This window comes from Protomyctophum parallelum, assembly GCF_964188405.1.
Source record: "Protomyctophum parallelum genome assembly, chromosome: 2".
In the NCBI taxonomy this organism is placed as follows: domain Eukaryota; kingdom Metazoa; phylum Chordata; class Actinopteri; order Myctophiformes; family Myctophidae; genus Protomyctophum; species Protomyctophum parallelum.
This window is the reverse complement of record NC_139699.1, coordinates 5,843,715-5,859,025: the sequence shown is the minus strand read 5'-3', so window position 1 is coordinate 5,859,025 and position 15,311 is coordinate 5,843,715. Positions and strand designations below refer to the sequence as shown.

The window sequence follows — 15,311 nt, the reverse complement described above, 5'->3', positions numbered from 1 at the left end:
TAGAATGATGTTACCATAGGTGTAATGCAGAAACCTGTGGCCTGTAGAATGATGTTACCATAGGTGTAATGCAGAAACCTGTGGCCTGTAGAATGATGTTACCATAGGTGTAATGCAGAAACCTGTGGCCTGTAGAATGATGTTACCATAGGTGTAATGCAGAAACCTGTGGCCTGTAGAATGATGTTACCATAGGTGTAATGCAGAAACCTGTGGCCTGTAGAACGATGTTACCATAGGTGTAATGCAGAAACCTGTGGCCTGTAGAACGATGTTACCATAGGTGTAATGCAGAAACCTGTGGCCTGTAGAATGATGTTACCATAGGTGTAATGCAGAAACCTGTGGCCTGTAGAATGATGTTACCATAGGTGTAATGCAGAAACCTGTGGCCTGTAGAATGATGTTACCATAGGTGTAATGCAGAAACCTGTGGCCTGTAGAATGATGTTACCATAGGTGTAATGCAGAAACATGTGGCCTGTAGAATGATGTTACCATAGGTGTAATGCAGAAACCTGTGGCCTGTAGAACGATGTTACCATAGGTGTAATGCAGAAACCTGTGGCCTGTAGAACGATGTTACCATAGGTGTAATGCAGAAACCTGTGGCCTGTAGAACGATGTTACCATAGGTGTAATGCAGAAACCTGTGGCCTGTAGAACGATGTTACCATAGGTGTAATGCAGAAACCTGTGGCCTGTAGAATGATGTTACCATAGGTGTAATGCAGAAACCTGTGGCCTGTAGAATGATGTTACCATAGGTGTAATGCAGAAACCTGTGGCCTGTAGAATGATGTTACCATAGGTGCACGTCACTGCTTCATAACGCTCTGTAGAGTGGGCCTAATGGGCTAAAGAGGTGGCTGAAATGTGCCTGAATAATGCGTTTTATATTTACTGTACAATTATGTGAAGACATTATAGCGTTTTCATAAAGTGTGCGTTCTCGTGTAAAGGGTCAATAAAAAATGAGAATGCAACGGGACTTCGACGTTTTATCTGGAGATGGTCGCCGTGTGTAAAAGAGGCCTCAGAGTGTACAAATGTATTTGTACACGCTCAGAGTTATGGGGGTCCTTGAAATGAAAAGGTTAGAGAACCGCTGTATACAGTAAATGGAACACACCCTTTATGAAGGAAGTGGGGAAGGGGCCCGCGAGTAGGAAGAGTTATTCCGCAATTTTCCGCGTACTGAAACAGAGCCCGCCGAACTTTGGAAAATAAACCTCACCTTTGTCGTCTTTGCTGCTGCAGCTGTAGCTGTACACGGCCACCGGGGAGCGCTCCACCAGGTTCTCGTCGTGGTGCCAGCCCACGGCCATCTTGCCCATGCCGTAGTAGGGCTCCTCTTTGAGCTGGCTCATGGCGCCCGGGTCCATGTAGTTGAGCAGCGTGACGTTGAACTGGGCGGGGCCGGCGGCCGTGCGCACGCTGTGCGAGGAGGAGGAACTCACGGGCCGGCGGGGGGAGCCGCCGCCGCACTTCTGCTGCTCGCTCCCCGGCTCCTCCTCCTCCTCCTCCTCCTCCTCGTCCTGGATGTGGTATCCGGACAGGCTGTGCTTCAGCTCGGCCAAGGGTTTCTCCCGGTCCCCCGCCGTGCCCGCCACGGTGCCCGCCACGGTGCCCGCCGCGTCCCTCCTGCCCGGACACTTCCCCACGCCACTGCGCCTCAGTGTTCCTGCCGCCGCCTCCGGATCACCTTGCCTGGGCATAATGTCACAATTATTACAAAATCGCTTAACCCATTCTGACCTGAGATCAGATTCATACGAGGTTTCCACATGGACACACACTGGTCTGATTAACCCATTCTGACCTGAGATCAGATTCTAGAAATGTCAGTCGCTCTTCGATTTAAAAAAAATAGCAGACCTACAAGCTCGTATCGCGCCACCGAGTGGCGCGATATGAGCTTGTAGATCTGCTATTTTTCAATAGCTAAAGCATAACATGATGCCGACACCAAAATGGGTGCCCGTTCAGAATGGGTTAATTGCAATTATTTGAGATAACGGCAATTATTTTTTTGCATCATCGTCAATCGTTTCCGTGTTGACAAAAGTCCATATAGCAGAAATAGCAGTTCTATACACGCTTACAACACGTCACGAAGTGTGTTGATCAACTATTTCTGCAATTGTGTAATTTCTTTGTATATTTAAGGTATTTGCCTGTGCAATTTGTGATTACGAAGCCCACAAAAAGCCAAACGGAAATGAAAATGTTAACGTTCCAATGTTAATCTCAATTATTATTTGTGCAATTCATGGTCAACTTCAACGTGTAACGGTGGCAGCTCTACCTGGGCAGCAGGGATGAGGAGGACTCTCCCTCGTCGCTGCTGTGTCTGGAGGTGACGTCCCCTTCTCGCTTGGACCCGGAGCAGCATGCCCCCTCGCTGTCCCACTCCTCGCTGTGCTTGGATTTTCCGTCCCCCCCCTCCTCCTCCTCCTCCTCCTCCTCCTCCTCCTCCTCCTCCTCACTCGGCCTGGACTCAGAGTCGCCCCAGTCGCTGCAGTGCTTGGAGTCGCCGCTGTGTTTCGACTCGCCGTCGCCTTCCTCGCTCGGCTTGGCCTCCTCCTCCTCCTCCGCCTGCCCGGCCTTATTTGCGCCCCGCGGTGGCGGCCCCTCGCCACCCCCCTCCTTCCTCTGTGACACGTCGGAGCAGAAGAAGCTGTTGAGCTCCCACAAGGCCTTGCAGGCGGCCCTCAGGTCGGCGTCGCAGCAGCTCTGACCTTTGACCCCGCCGGCGACCTCCTCGCCGCTGTGCCAGGGAATGGCGAAGAGGCGCGTGTCCAGGTAGCGGTAGGTGTGTCCCGGGTGGCCCAGGAGGGCCCGCGACACGGCCGTGAAGACGTCGCGGTCGCGCACGCGGACCAGGTCCCGCAGCATGCAGCCTCTGCGGCGCAGCGTGAGGAGAGCCGTCTGCACGCGGCCGTGGAGCTCCACGGGCAGCGAGCAGGACGGCCTCACCACCAGCCCCGGATAGCTGGAGTCCCACTGTGGAACCATCACGTTATTATCACGTTATTATCACATTATTATCACATTATTATCACATTATTATCACATTATTATCACATTATTATCACATTATTATCATCCCACTGTCCCACTGTGGAACCATCACATTATTATCACATTATTATCATCCCACTGTCCCACTGTGGAACCATCACATTATTATCACATTATTATCATCCCACTGTCCCACTGTGGAACCATCACATTATTATCACATTATTATCATCCCACTGTCCCACTGTGGAACCATCACATTATTATCACATTATTATCATCCCACTGTCCCACTGTGGAACCATCACATTATTATCACATTATTATCATCCCACTGTCCCACTGTGGAACCATCACATTATTATCACATTATTATTATCATCGTGACCTCCTGAGCTCTCAGTGTCTGCGTATATAGAGCCTGACTGATATCGGTTTGTTCGACATATTATAAAATATAAAATATGTTATATTTGACTTTTTTGACGATATCAGTATTGCCCATTATGCAGCCAATGTGTCCCACATCACAAATCATTGTAGGCTTTGCCTTTTTTTTGTCGTTATTGACGAAGATTTTCAAAGGTTTTCAAAACGTTCCAGAAATCTACGAGCTCGCAACTAAATGATATTAGTTTGCTTATAAATTAGAAATAGATACTTTGATATATATATATATATTTTAATTTATAAATTTTTGCACTTTTAGATTATAATTTTTTTCGACTTTATTTCACAAAACGTCAGTAATCGGCGGTCTAGGAAAGTGGTTTTCAAGCAGTGGTCCAGTGGAAATTGAGAGGGTTCCAGGTGATCTCCAGCTAAATGGAGAGTTGGTAACCAAATGGACCTTATACTGTAGATCTCTTGAGAGTGTAAAATGAATTACGCTCTCAAGAATTAAATTATTGTTAAACATCTGCATTGCGTAATTTAAAAGAAGTCTTCAGAACTTTGAGCTACATTTATGTATGAAAGGTGCTATATAAATAAAGTTTATTATTATTATTATTCACAATTAGAGAATGTTTATTTGGTCTGTTATCTCTCCTGTCATACCACAGCATGGAATTGTGTTCATGGACCACCATGTGATGAGATTTAGCCTCTCAGACCAAAAAACGTGAATATTTTTTGGTCTGAGAGGCTAAATCTTGTTAAATGGTGGTCCATGGCTCAAATGCTAAACCAATAATGGACCTTGATATGAAACGGGTTGAAAACCACTGGTGTAGGACTTGGGACGGGCATCAGACCCACATATCTGGCATTAGTCGGGCTCTACAAAAGTACCATTGTTTGATAACACGTCACAATAAAAGAGGCACACATTTCTAGAGAAAGGAGCAGAATTTCGAATGAATTGAATCTTTGTCCTCGTGGCGATCCCTGTGGTTTTGCTCCTCAGACGCATTTATTCCGACACAGCGATGTAAATTATTTGTTGTTTACAGTTCATGCATTTTGACTCGAGCCGCAAAGCAATAGCAAAGCTATTGTAACAAGGGTCGTCTGCGTGTTTACAATTATGTCACTGTGGCCACAAAGGCTCAATTCAACTGTCTCATTATCGACTCACAACAAGCACAAGGCCATGGAACCTCCTATTGGCATAATAAACCTTGTATCTCCATGTATAAACGTTTTGATCAGTGAGTAGGCCTGTCATCATTATTACATAATCGCCTAATGACAATAATTTTTTGCATAATCGTCAATCGTTTCCATGTTCAGAAATGTCCATACTTTTTTTTTAATGCGTCAGTTATCCCATTCTGACGGGCACCCATTTTGGTGTTAGCATCATGTTATGCTTTAGCTATTGAAAAATAGCAGATCTACAAGCTCATATCGCGCCACCGAGTGGCGCGATACGAGCTTGTAGGTCTGCTATTTTTGAAAAATCGAAGAGCGACTGACATTTTTTAAATCTGATCTCAGGTCAGAATGGGTTTAATCAGACCAGTGTGTGTCGAGCGGAAACCTCATATGAATCTGATCTCAGGTCAGAATGGGTTAATTTGTCATATCTTCCCTGTGCCATGTGTGATTACGAAGCCTAAAAGGCAAACAATGCCCAAGACGTACGGCTAAGAAAGTTAGAAGCAAAATGAGTGTTGTGCACAAAGTGACTGCATGACTCACAAGCTGCTGGAAGCCATGGTCTGATGGTCTGAGGAAGGGGATCTTCTGGTTCCCCAACTCCTGGAGTAACCTCTGCCTCTGGAGAACGGGAAACACAGGACAACAGACAGAATCTTCAATCATTCCGATGGTGAAGAATTTCCATACATTTTCAAGCTTTTTTTTTTTAAATAGCAGAAATAGCCGATCTACAGTACAAGCTTATAACGTGTTTTCCCACCAACAAATTGTGAATTTGAACGGTTGTTGTAGCTATTTTTACATTTTCCTGCGGAAACAAAAAATCGATTTTTTAAAACATGCTTTACATTATATACATACATCGAAAAAGTAATCAATAGAATATATCAATAGTTGCTGCAGCCATACTCCAAAAACTGTGAAATAGAATAGAATAGAATAGAATAGATTGGTCAGCCCAATCAGACTGACTTTTTGTCTCAATGCTGGTCCATTTACAGCCTCTAGCGAGAACAAAGAACATCCAATAAAACCTTATGATTAGAACCATGATGCAGGTGCTTTTGGGCGGGAATTAAAAGCGGTCAAGCTATCGTTGGTTTCAACCCGTGCCTATATGTCCATATAGTCACTTTCACTGACGTCTCACATTTTTATGATTTTTTTGGGGGGGGAGGCAGCAGCGGTTGACAGAGGTGGTGTGCAGCGGGGGGGGGGGGGGGGGGGGGGGTACCTCACAAGTCACAACCTTATAAAAGTTGCCCCTGCTCCGTACAGGACGGGGGTAATAAAAGAACCCAACCTGAGCGGTGCAGAGATCAAAGTGCCTTTCACAGAGACGCATTCCACTCCGACCTGTAAATCCCGTAGCAACCTGCGTAAAACCGGCGATACCCAAATAAATTTCACAAGTTCTGCCCCCGCCCTGTACTGACTGCTGTATGGCCTCTTTCCTCATGCCGTCTGCTTGTGCGTTATGTGTGCGTGCGCGCACGTGTGTGTGTGTGTGCGTGTGTGCATGCGTGTGCGTGCGTTCCCTCTCTCGCAGGTGCACTGCACAGATGACACAACCATAGTATGTATTGTGCGGCAGGCAAGGGAAGCCATGTCCGTCCGGCGAAGCCAGACCTCTAAAAAAACGTAAACGACCTCAACGTACCTCAAACCGCCACGCGGCGAGCTCTGATGTTTAAGGAGAACCCGGTCCCCTGTTGTAACAGTACACACTACGTCCAAAGGCATTTTACTGCACGTCTGTCACATTCCAGGCGTCCCCAATAACGCCCGAGACCTCGTCGTGTACGCTATAAGAGGAAGCAGCGGGTGGCTGCCAAAATTATGTCTCGACTTTTAGAACGAAATAAAATGACTTGTTAATAACGTATAAGGGCAGGGATATTAAACGCTGTGTCCTAAACTCACACAGGGAGGGCTGACATCAGAGAGAACAGAGCGAACGGTAGCGAGCCGCTATGTTGTGCATACAAAGGGGCATTTCAAAGAAGAATGCAGTTGATTCATGCGGCACGAAATCCCCCGCACGTATTCCCCGAAACTATAAACTCGCCTGGGAGTATCCGAGTAACTGACTTTGTCCTGCAATGTCCTCAGGAGGAGTACACTCATTTCCGTTAGCTTACTACAATGATGAGAATGGAAAATGGAAAAAGGAAAACAGTAATAAAAAAATATATTTTAAAAAATATTAGAAAAAAAAAATAGCAGCCCAAATAAACAATGCATTATTATGGACATTGTCAGATGGAATATTTTCGCTTTTTGTCATGCGATGAAGTACTATAGGACTTAGGTAGGTGAAAATACACTTAATACAGTGTATTAGGATTTTAGGATTTCATATCAAAACAACCAAAAAAGTGGTAGTAAAAGAAAAAAAAGATAAATATTTCTGGGACAAAATACAGTTCAGCTGCATCATGAGGTGAAATGGGCTAAATAGGTGTAAGGAGGAGAGACACATTATACAGTACGTGAGAGAGAGAGAGAGAGAGAAAAGGGCGTCAGATCCGACCCGTCGGGCCTGTGTTGTCTTCACCTAAGGCTAAACATCAGAACACATGCTGAAAGACTTCTCTTTAAGGATGAGCACACGTAGGATAGCAGGCCTTCCCGTTGCCTCTGTACGGCGCGAGCCCCGCAAAACAAACAGCTGGAATCTACAAAACAAAACAACATGCACTATTCATGGCCCCGCTCCGCTCAAAAGACTGGCAGCAACGGCCAAGAAGAAAGGCACACTGACAAGCTGACATCTATTCATCGATGTCAGAATCCAGCTCATGGCAGAAGCTCTAGGATATCAAGGCAAGTCTCTGGCGGTGTGTGCGTGCGTGCGTGCGTGCATGCATGTGTAGGAAACAAAGAGAAAGTGTGCACTTGAGTTTGTGCTTGTGTCTGTGTGTGTGCACTGTGGACATAAGCATGTGCACGGTTGCACATACGCTAAGAGCCAGTCCGCTGTACCGACCTTTGCTTTTATTGGTGATACGCGAACTGAAGCCGTGCACGCCAAAGGCACAGGCATGAGCATTTGTATGTATGTGCGAGGCTCGTTGATAGGCCGCTGCCAACTTGCTGTGTCACACACACACACACACACACACACACACACACACACACACACACACACACACCAGTGCACGGCCCGATAAACAAACACGAGCAGCTGGGTCGGAGAGCGCCATGCCTCAGCCCCGGTCGTGCACGCAAGCAGGGCCTGTCACGCACATGTCAAATACATCAAGCCCCTCCGAAATTCCACAGAAAAAGGGAAGGGAAAGACAAGCCGTTACCCCGCCTCGGCCCTCTGAAGCAGATGGGCCCTCCTCGCTGTATCACAGAGCCGCCATGTCTGTCTGTCTGTCTGTCTGAGTCTACGGTCAGAGAAACACAAGAAAGAAAAGCCAAAACACAAGGTGCAAAAAGGTCTGCGTTTCCACTCGGAAACCTAGGAGACGGAATTACCAATCGCATAATAAACACGGACGAGATACCGCTGCTGCCAAACGCCTGTGCATGGAGTGATATATCTGATGGTGTGTGTGTGTGTGTGTGTGTGTGTGTGTGTTTCTTCTTTAATCTCTCTCTCCTTGATGGGATTATTGCATCCGCCGGACTGTTTAATGTTTATCACAGCAAAACATATTAGGTAGAATGGAGCCCTTATTGGTTTGCTTTGATCTGCGCCCACAGTATAATGATATCAAACTGTGTCTGCTGGTAGATTATATATTTTTTTATATTTATTTTCTGCCTGTGACACTTTAACGGCCACCATCTTCAAAGCATTCTGTGGAGAGTAGATTAATGTCCGGTCGTACTGTACTTAGCGTCAATGGCTGAAAATAGCCAAAACGTCTGGCTGTATTCATATGGCACAATCCCTGCTGCAGGGATAAGACGCCATACTAAACATCTCTCCACACATGGGATAAGACGCCATACTAAACATCTCTCCACACATGGGATAAGACGCCATACTAAACATCTCTCCACACATGGGATAAGACGCCATACTAAACATCTCTACACACATGGGATAAGACGCCATACTAAACATCTCTGCACACACGTCTCACCGCTCCAACACAAGCCTCATAGAAACATGACCGGCTCTCCTGATTGGCTGCAAGTCTGCATGCTGTGTACATTTTAGACAAAAAAAAGAAAAAGATACAGTAGCGAATGTCCCAAGATTATGTACTCTGTAACAGTTTGTCGCACCTTTGGATTTGTTACCGTGTCCTTTTCGATTGACTTTAATATTAAATGGATTTGACAGGCGGAGGGGGAGAGCGAGTGACATCATCATTATGCTCAGGGAACCTTCGAGCACCTCAACGTCTGCATTGGTGTAAAGTAACTAAGTACATTTACTTAAAGGTATATTCAGTGATTTCACTCAAAAAACCTTAGGTTTCGTTTTTGGCTGGGACCTAAGCCTTTCATCCAATCAGGATAGAGAGCCAAAAACGAAACCTACGTTTTTTGACCCCCAGGGGTTAACTGGGGACAGGGAGGAACTCCTTATATGGCCAGCACACTCTATAGTAGAGAGGATTATCACAACAAAACAAAACAATAAGTGATATTTGAATTAAGTGAAATCACTGAATATACCTTTAACCCTTTTACTGCTGCCATTTATTGAGAAATTAGGACCTAATTCATGCCAGCATTTTTTTAATTTGAGCTCTTATTTTGAAAAGCCACATTTTGCCTCAACCGGAAGTGAGCTTATCCCTGCCAGCTTTACGTTGCCAAGACAACCTTTGTTTACATGATCGAATCATGCCGGTACATTTTAGCACTCCACAACGTCGGCTCGTGCCGTCAAAGAAACGCTGTTTTGACCAAAAATGCCATCTGGGACAAGGAATAGGAGATACAGGCGATTGAAAGAAACGGATAGAATGGATTCTTATGGCGACGGTGAATTAATATGAACGATCCAGTGCAGTGCTAACAACACTGCTAGCTAACCGGCTAACGTGAGTAGCATTATGGCTTGATCAATCATATGCACTATAAAAGTGCAATTGCCGAAGGGCTTCGGCAATGGCAGCAAGCGTTAATATCAAATTAATGCTTCAATTGCCGAAGGGCTTCGGCAATGGCAGGAAGACGGTTAATACTGTACTTGAGTACAATTTCCGGTATTTGTACGTTGCTTGAGTATTTCCAATTTCCAAAACATTTACTTCTACTCCACTACATCTCAGGTCCAAATAGTTTACTTTGAGTCCACTACATTTATTTGAAACCTTTAGCTACAGAAACTAGTTACAGTACGTTGTAGATTTTGATTATTACTACAAAACATTATTAACTACAGCCCTATACATTTGGACCATTTGAAAATAGCTGATCTACAAGCTCGCAATGTGTCACGATACGACACATTGTGAGCTTGTAGATCTTTGTACTTTTACTCAAGTCAATTTTGAATTTTAACAGCGTATTTGTAGCAGTAATGATACTTTTACTTACACTTTCCAACACTGAAAGTAAGTGTGTGCTACTAATGTACTGTCCACGCTGCTATTTCTTACTATTGTAGCTATTGTTATTCTTATTAGTTTGCTACAGTATATTTGTTATTGCTGCTACAACGTTGACGAACCAAAACCTAAAAATGTTAGCACGTGCAAAATAAGTAACAATGTAACAATAAACCGTCCTCAAGCAATAAATTAAACTGTAACATAACTCATGCCAGCTAGCTGCACCGCTCAGTCTGAATCAGCTAGCTGCACCGCTCAGTCTGAATCCGCTCCTCTTGGCTTCGCCTCAAGCCTATTTTAGGCTGTTCCTGTTCCGGTGCATCTCAGGAACAGGACTGGTTTACTTAAGTACTGTACTTAAGTATTTGTACCTTTAGTACCTTTAGTATGTCAAATTTGCAATACTTACGTTCTATTCCAACTACATTTCCGTGACAAATATTGCACACTACACTCCAATTATTTGACAACTTTAGTTACTAGTTACTTTGTAGATTTTGATTATTATCATTACAAAACATACATTAACCACTTCAGCCCTATATATACAGTACATTTCGTCCATTTGAAAATGGACGAAATGTGCCATTGAGTTATGATGTGCCATTGAGTTATGATGTGCCATTGAGTTATGATGTGCCATTGAGTTATGATGTGCCATTGAGTTATGATGTGCCATTGAGTTATGATGTGCCATTGAGTTATGATGTGCCATTGAGTTATGACGGTACTTCCGGCAGTCTTCCGGGTGCTTCAAAACGCCACTGAGCAACTTCTATTGAAATGAATAGCTTGGGGGGCTGTAGCTCCGGGTCCTCCTTCTCATAGAGTATATATATGAATAGAGAAGACACCCGAGTTCTCCTCCCATCCACTTGCATCGAGTTGCTCAAAAGCGCATGAGGCGGATTCACTCCTCCTTCCTGGTAGGAACAGAGTGCATTCTGGGACGGATTGCAATGGTGAGTGGCCCCAAACACATGAACGCACTGCCGTTGAACGCGCACGAGCATCGTCCGTCGTGAACGTGTACAATGATAGTCAACGGACAGCGCGTTCATGTGTTTGGGGCCAGGCTGCAATACCTTCATTCGGCCACTATGTCCATTTCACCTCAGGGTTTCCTCTGGGTGCCTTCTCTATAAATATATATACTCTAAGTTGTCTACCTCTATGATTCAGACGGACGGACGGACAGCCCAGGTCCAGGGGAGGAGGACGATGATGACGCGCGGTGGGGGGGGGGGGAAGCGGCAGTAATAGAGCTTGCTGTTTGGACAGCAAACTATTGGTACTTGTGTGAGAGCCATTTCAGAAGCGCTCTCCCCGCTGCAAAAGTGACAGTGAATCAACTATTTTGACAAGTCTCCTGTAAAACACGGGCCTCAAACAGAGGCACCGGGCCGGCACATCAAACACGCTTCCTGCTCCGTTTCATTTGGCACCGGGTCGCAAAATGCCGGGAGCCGGTGCGAGGTGACCCGGGACAAAATGAAAAGGGAGAAAAAAGGTCTTAACTCCTCGGTCGCTTGACGTGTGAGCCGAACACGGAAGAAACAATTCACTGTACGCACCGCAAACGACAAAATGAAGAACCGTGCGTTTCAGCTAATAAAGTCTACAAATTAGTATATAATGTGTGAAGCATGGCATGTGTATGGTGGCCACATCACATGTACCATCTGTGTATGTACGTACATTTAAGTGTGCGCGCGTGTGTGTGTGTGTGTGCGTGCGTCTGTGTGTGTAACATGCATACCGAATGTCTGTGGGACGGGTGTAACTGCGAAACGGACAGGCCTCACACACCTGAGCAAACATACATGCTGGTGTCAGGAGGGTCTCCCTGGGGTCTGATCTCCACTGTTTGGCTGTGTGTATACACATCCTATAGGTCTCTATGTGCACATCGGCTCTCTGCCTAGACCTCGTCCACAGGCCATGTCTCCAATAGCAGTGAGACAACATAGTACCCAGGTGCCATCATCACACACACACACACACACACACACACACACACACACACACACACACACACACACGCCTTCCTGCATTCCCTCACTTAATTTGTCAGTCTATACTGTATTAAGCATTACAATAATCTCTCAGCAGTATAACTGTGTTCCTATATAAAAATATAGTGACGCTTTGACAACAACAAAAAAAAACATGCACATGCGAAACAATTCACGTGACTTGTGAACAACATCACAAGTGTTGGAATCGGGGGCCATTTTCAACTTTTTTTCTTCTTATACTTTTCGACTGTATACAATACATTTGATTGCTTTTCTTGTGTTTTCTGTTCTGCTCCTTGAAAACAAATTAAGGCATCAACGTTCATTATTAAAATCCAAACTCTTTCCCCCACACCATATCCCCTCTCTCCGACATAACAGAGGTTGATTCCTAGTCAGGGTGGAGGTCCCTGGTTCACAATCCGTTAACAGTTTCCGTGCTTTGAATGGATTACTCCAGGTTAATGTCGCTGCCATATCGGACATACGCGAGTTTTGTTTTATGTGTTTAATCCGCCGTAATGTAAACAAAAAAAAGAAAATTCTTCTTCGCCGCGGAGAAAGAGAGTAGGCGCATCTGTTGTGATAAAAAAACCGGAAATCGTCACATGCTGTGGGCTGCTAGGGCTTCTGGGAAATTGAGGCCAATGCAAATGAATGGGGTACAACGCCTCATGGAGACGAGTCTTGTGTGCGTCTTCCGGGTGCACCAAGATGGTGGATGGTACGATTGGATCACAACAAACCGAGGGACCTTTTTTCGCTGGATTTTCGCGGATTAAAAGCCCAAATAATTCAGCGTATGCTCTAAAGGTAATACAACAATCTCGGCAGTGAAGGGGGGTTGATTAAAAGTCCGATAAATCGTTTTCCGCAGTCAAACTGTTAAAAAACCTTGCCATGATAGAACCATCTCGAAAACCAAATACGGTACATTCAGAGGATGTGCAAAACATTAACTATGTCCCACTTGACTTTTGCACACCTGACATTTGGTTTATGGCTACTTGGCCGTTAATTGTGTCTGTAGCAGCCTGCCCTCCTACCGCTCCGGTAGGCAGTCTGCTGGGTCAGGGCGATGGCTAACCACGCTGGCCAATGAGTAGCTAAAGCATCGGGAATGTGTGTGAGTTGACCCAGAGGTGCCATAGCAGTAGTAATGTGTAAACCTGTACGACCACACACACACACACACACACACACACACACACACACACACACACACACACACACACACACACACACACACACACACACACCTGCAGATGCATATTCAACAGACTGACTGTGTGAGAACATGGGAAAATAACCTACTGTACTGTCAACTAGTGTTGACTAAAACTATGACTAACTAGAACAGCACTCTGTCGAGTGCATACTTGCTTGTTGCACACTAGTAGGCCATAAATGGCCAACTAGTGTGCAAGCAGAGCGCGCAAGTACTTTCGACTGCTGTAAACTGTGGAATCTCAGTATCTCTGTGAAGGAACGTTTGAAATGTCTAATTATTAGGTGTAACTATTTGCTAACTATCTACTTTATGCATGTAAACACCTAGTATTATTATGTATGGTTCAAGTTTCTATCTATATAAGTAATACACTTTTATCAATTTAGAAATATTCTAGATCCCTTTTTAGTTTTTCAAAGATTTTTTTTTAGATATATACTTAGTTTTTGCACACTACACTAACATTAAGCTTTATGGTTGACCAGATTACACAAATGACCATATTTCTTACATCATCATTGCAAGAAATATGGTCATTTATGTAATCTGGTCCCAGCAAACCAGGCACAAATCTGCTGTTTTATTTGCATACGCATACGCATCAAACTAACTCTAAATGATGACGTAAGACATACGTATACATATACATATACTATATAGAGTATGTAGTTGTAAGTTGATTAGCGGTATACTGTGGTTACTTTGCGCCAAAAACCGTGACAGCCAACCCGCCATTTGATGCGTATGCAAATGAAACAGCAGATTTGTGCCTGGATTGCTGGGACCAGATCACACAAATGACCATATTTCTTACGTCATCATTGAGAGCTAGTCATACATATACACACCACGTACTCTGGTCCCAGCAGATCAGGCACAATTTGCTATTTTATTTTACTGATTATGTATATAGTATACGTATGACTAGCTCTAAATGATGACGTAAGACATACGTATAAATATACATATACTATATAGAGTATGTAGTTGTAAGTTGATTCGCGGTATACTGTGGTTACTTTGCGCCAAAAACCGTGACAGCCAACCCGCCATTTGATGCGTATGCAAATAAAACAGCAGATTTGTGCCTGGTTTGCTGGGACCAGATTACACAAATGACCATATTTCTTACGTCATCCAGGCACGGATTTGCTGTTTTTTTTTGCATACACATCAAATGGCGGGTTGGCTGTCACGGTGAACGAAGACCGGGCGAAATTATTACTTGCGCGCTCTGCTTGCGCAAGTAAATATACTGACAATTCGGTGAGGGAGGGAATAGTGAAGAGAAGAGATCCAGTATAACTAAAAGACAAGTCATTTTAGGATTGGTTTGCGCTCCAACAATATATGCCAACAATATGATGCCACAAAGGCCTACCAAAATACATTTCTGTCGACAAAATCAACTGTCCATTTAAACGACTAAAATCCCATATTTGAACAGACTAAAACTCAACTAAAAAAACTAAAAAAATATGACTAAAACTAAATGGAATTGTATATGATACAGTCGTCCATAACAACACATAACACACATGACCGCCGCGTTCAGTGGGGGCATCTATGAAAAATGACAGGGGCCCGCTCCGCTCTACTAATTGTTGTTGGAGGCTGAAGGGTGCGTTGTTCATTTCACTTAGCGACAGGTGGGTGGGGAGGCGGGATCATTAATATTGGACCGCGTCCATCCATCTACCTGAACGCCAGGCCAATCATTTAGAGAGGAGGGCCGGCAGCCGGCTGAGCCTCCATGGCCTGTTTACAACACCCATCTAAGCACATTAACAACACTGTGGGGAACCACGGCAAGCCATTCATTACACACACACACGCACGCACGCACGCACGCACGCACGCACGCACGCACACACACACACACACACACACACACACACACACACACAC

The 15,311-nt window shown here is 44.7% G+C and overlaps 1 protein-coding gene across 1 annotated transcript in view; it reads right to left on the bottom strand.

Annotated features, from left to right (window-relative positions):
• Window positions 1–15,311, bottom strand: part of fto (FTO alpha-ketoglutarate dependent dioxygenase) — a gene marked incomplete at both ends in the record, with an annotated part of 101,679 nt that overhangs the window by 58,521 nt on the left and 27,847 nt on the right. Inside the window, 4 exons of the mRNA XM_083791097.1 lie at window positions 1,238–1,710; window positions 2,309–2,441; window positions 2,490–3,006; window positions 5,170–5,247. Of these exons, the coding sequence (XP_083647223.1) occupies window positions 1,238–1,710; window positions 2,309–2,441; window positions 2,490–3,006; window positions 5,170–5,247 (1,201 nt within the window). The remainder of the gene's footprint in view (window positions 1–1,237; window positions 1,711–2,308; window positions 2,442–2,489; window positions 3,007–5,169; window positions 5,248–15,311) is intronic.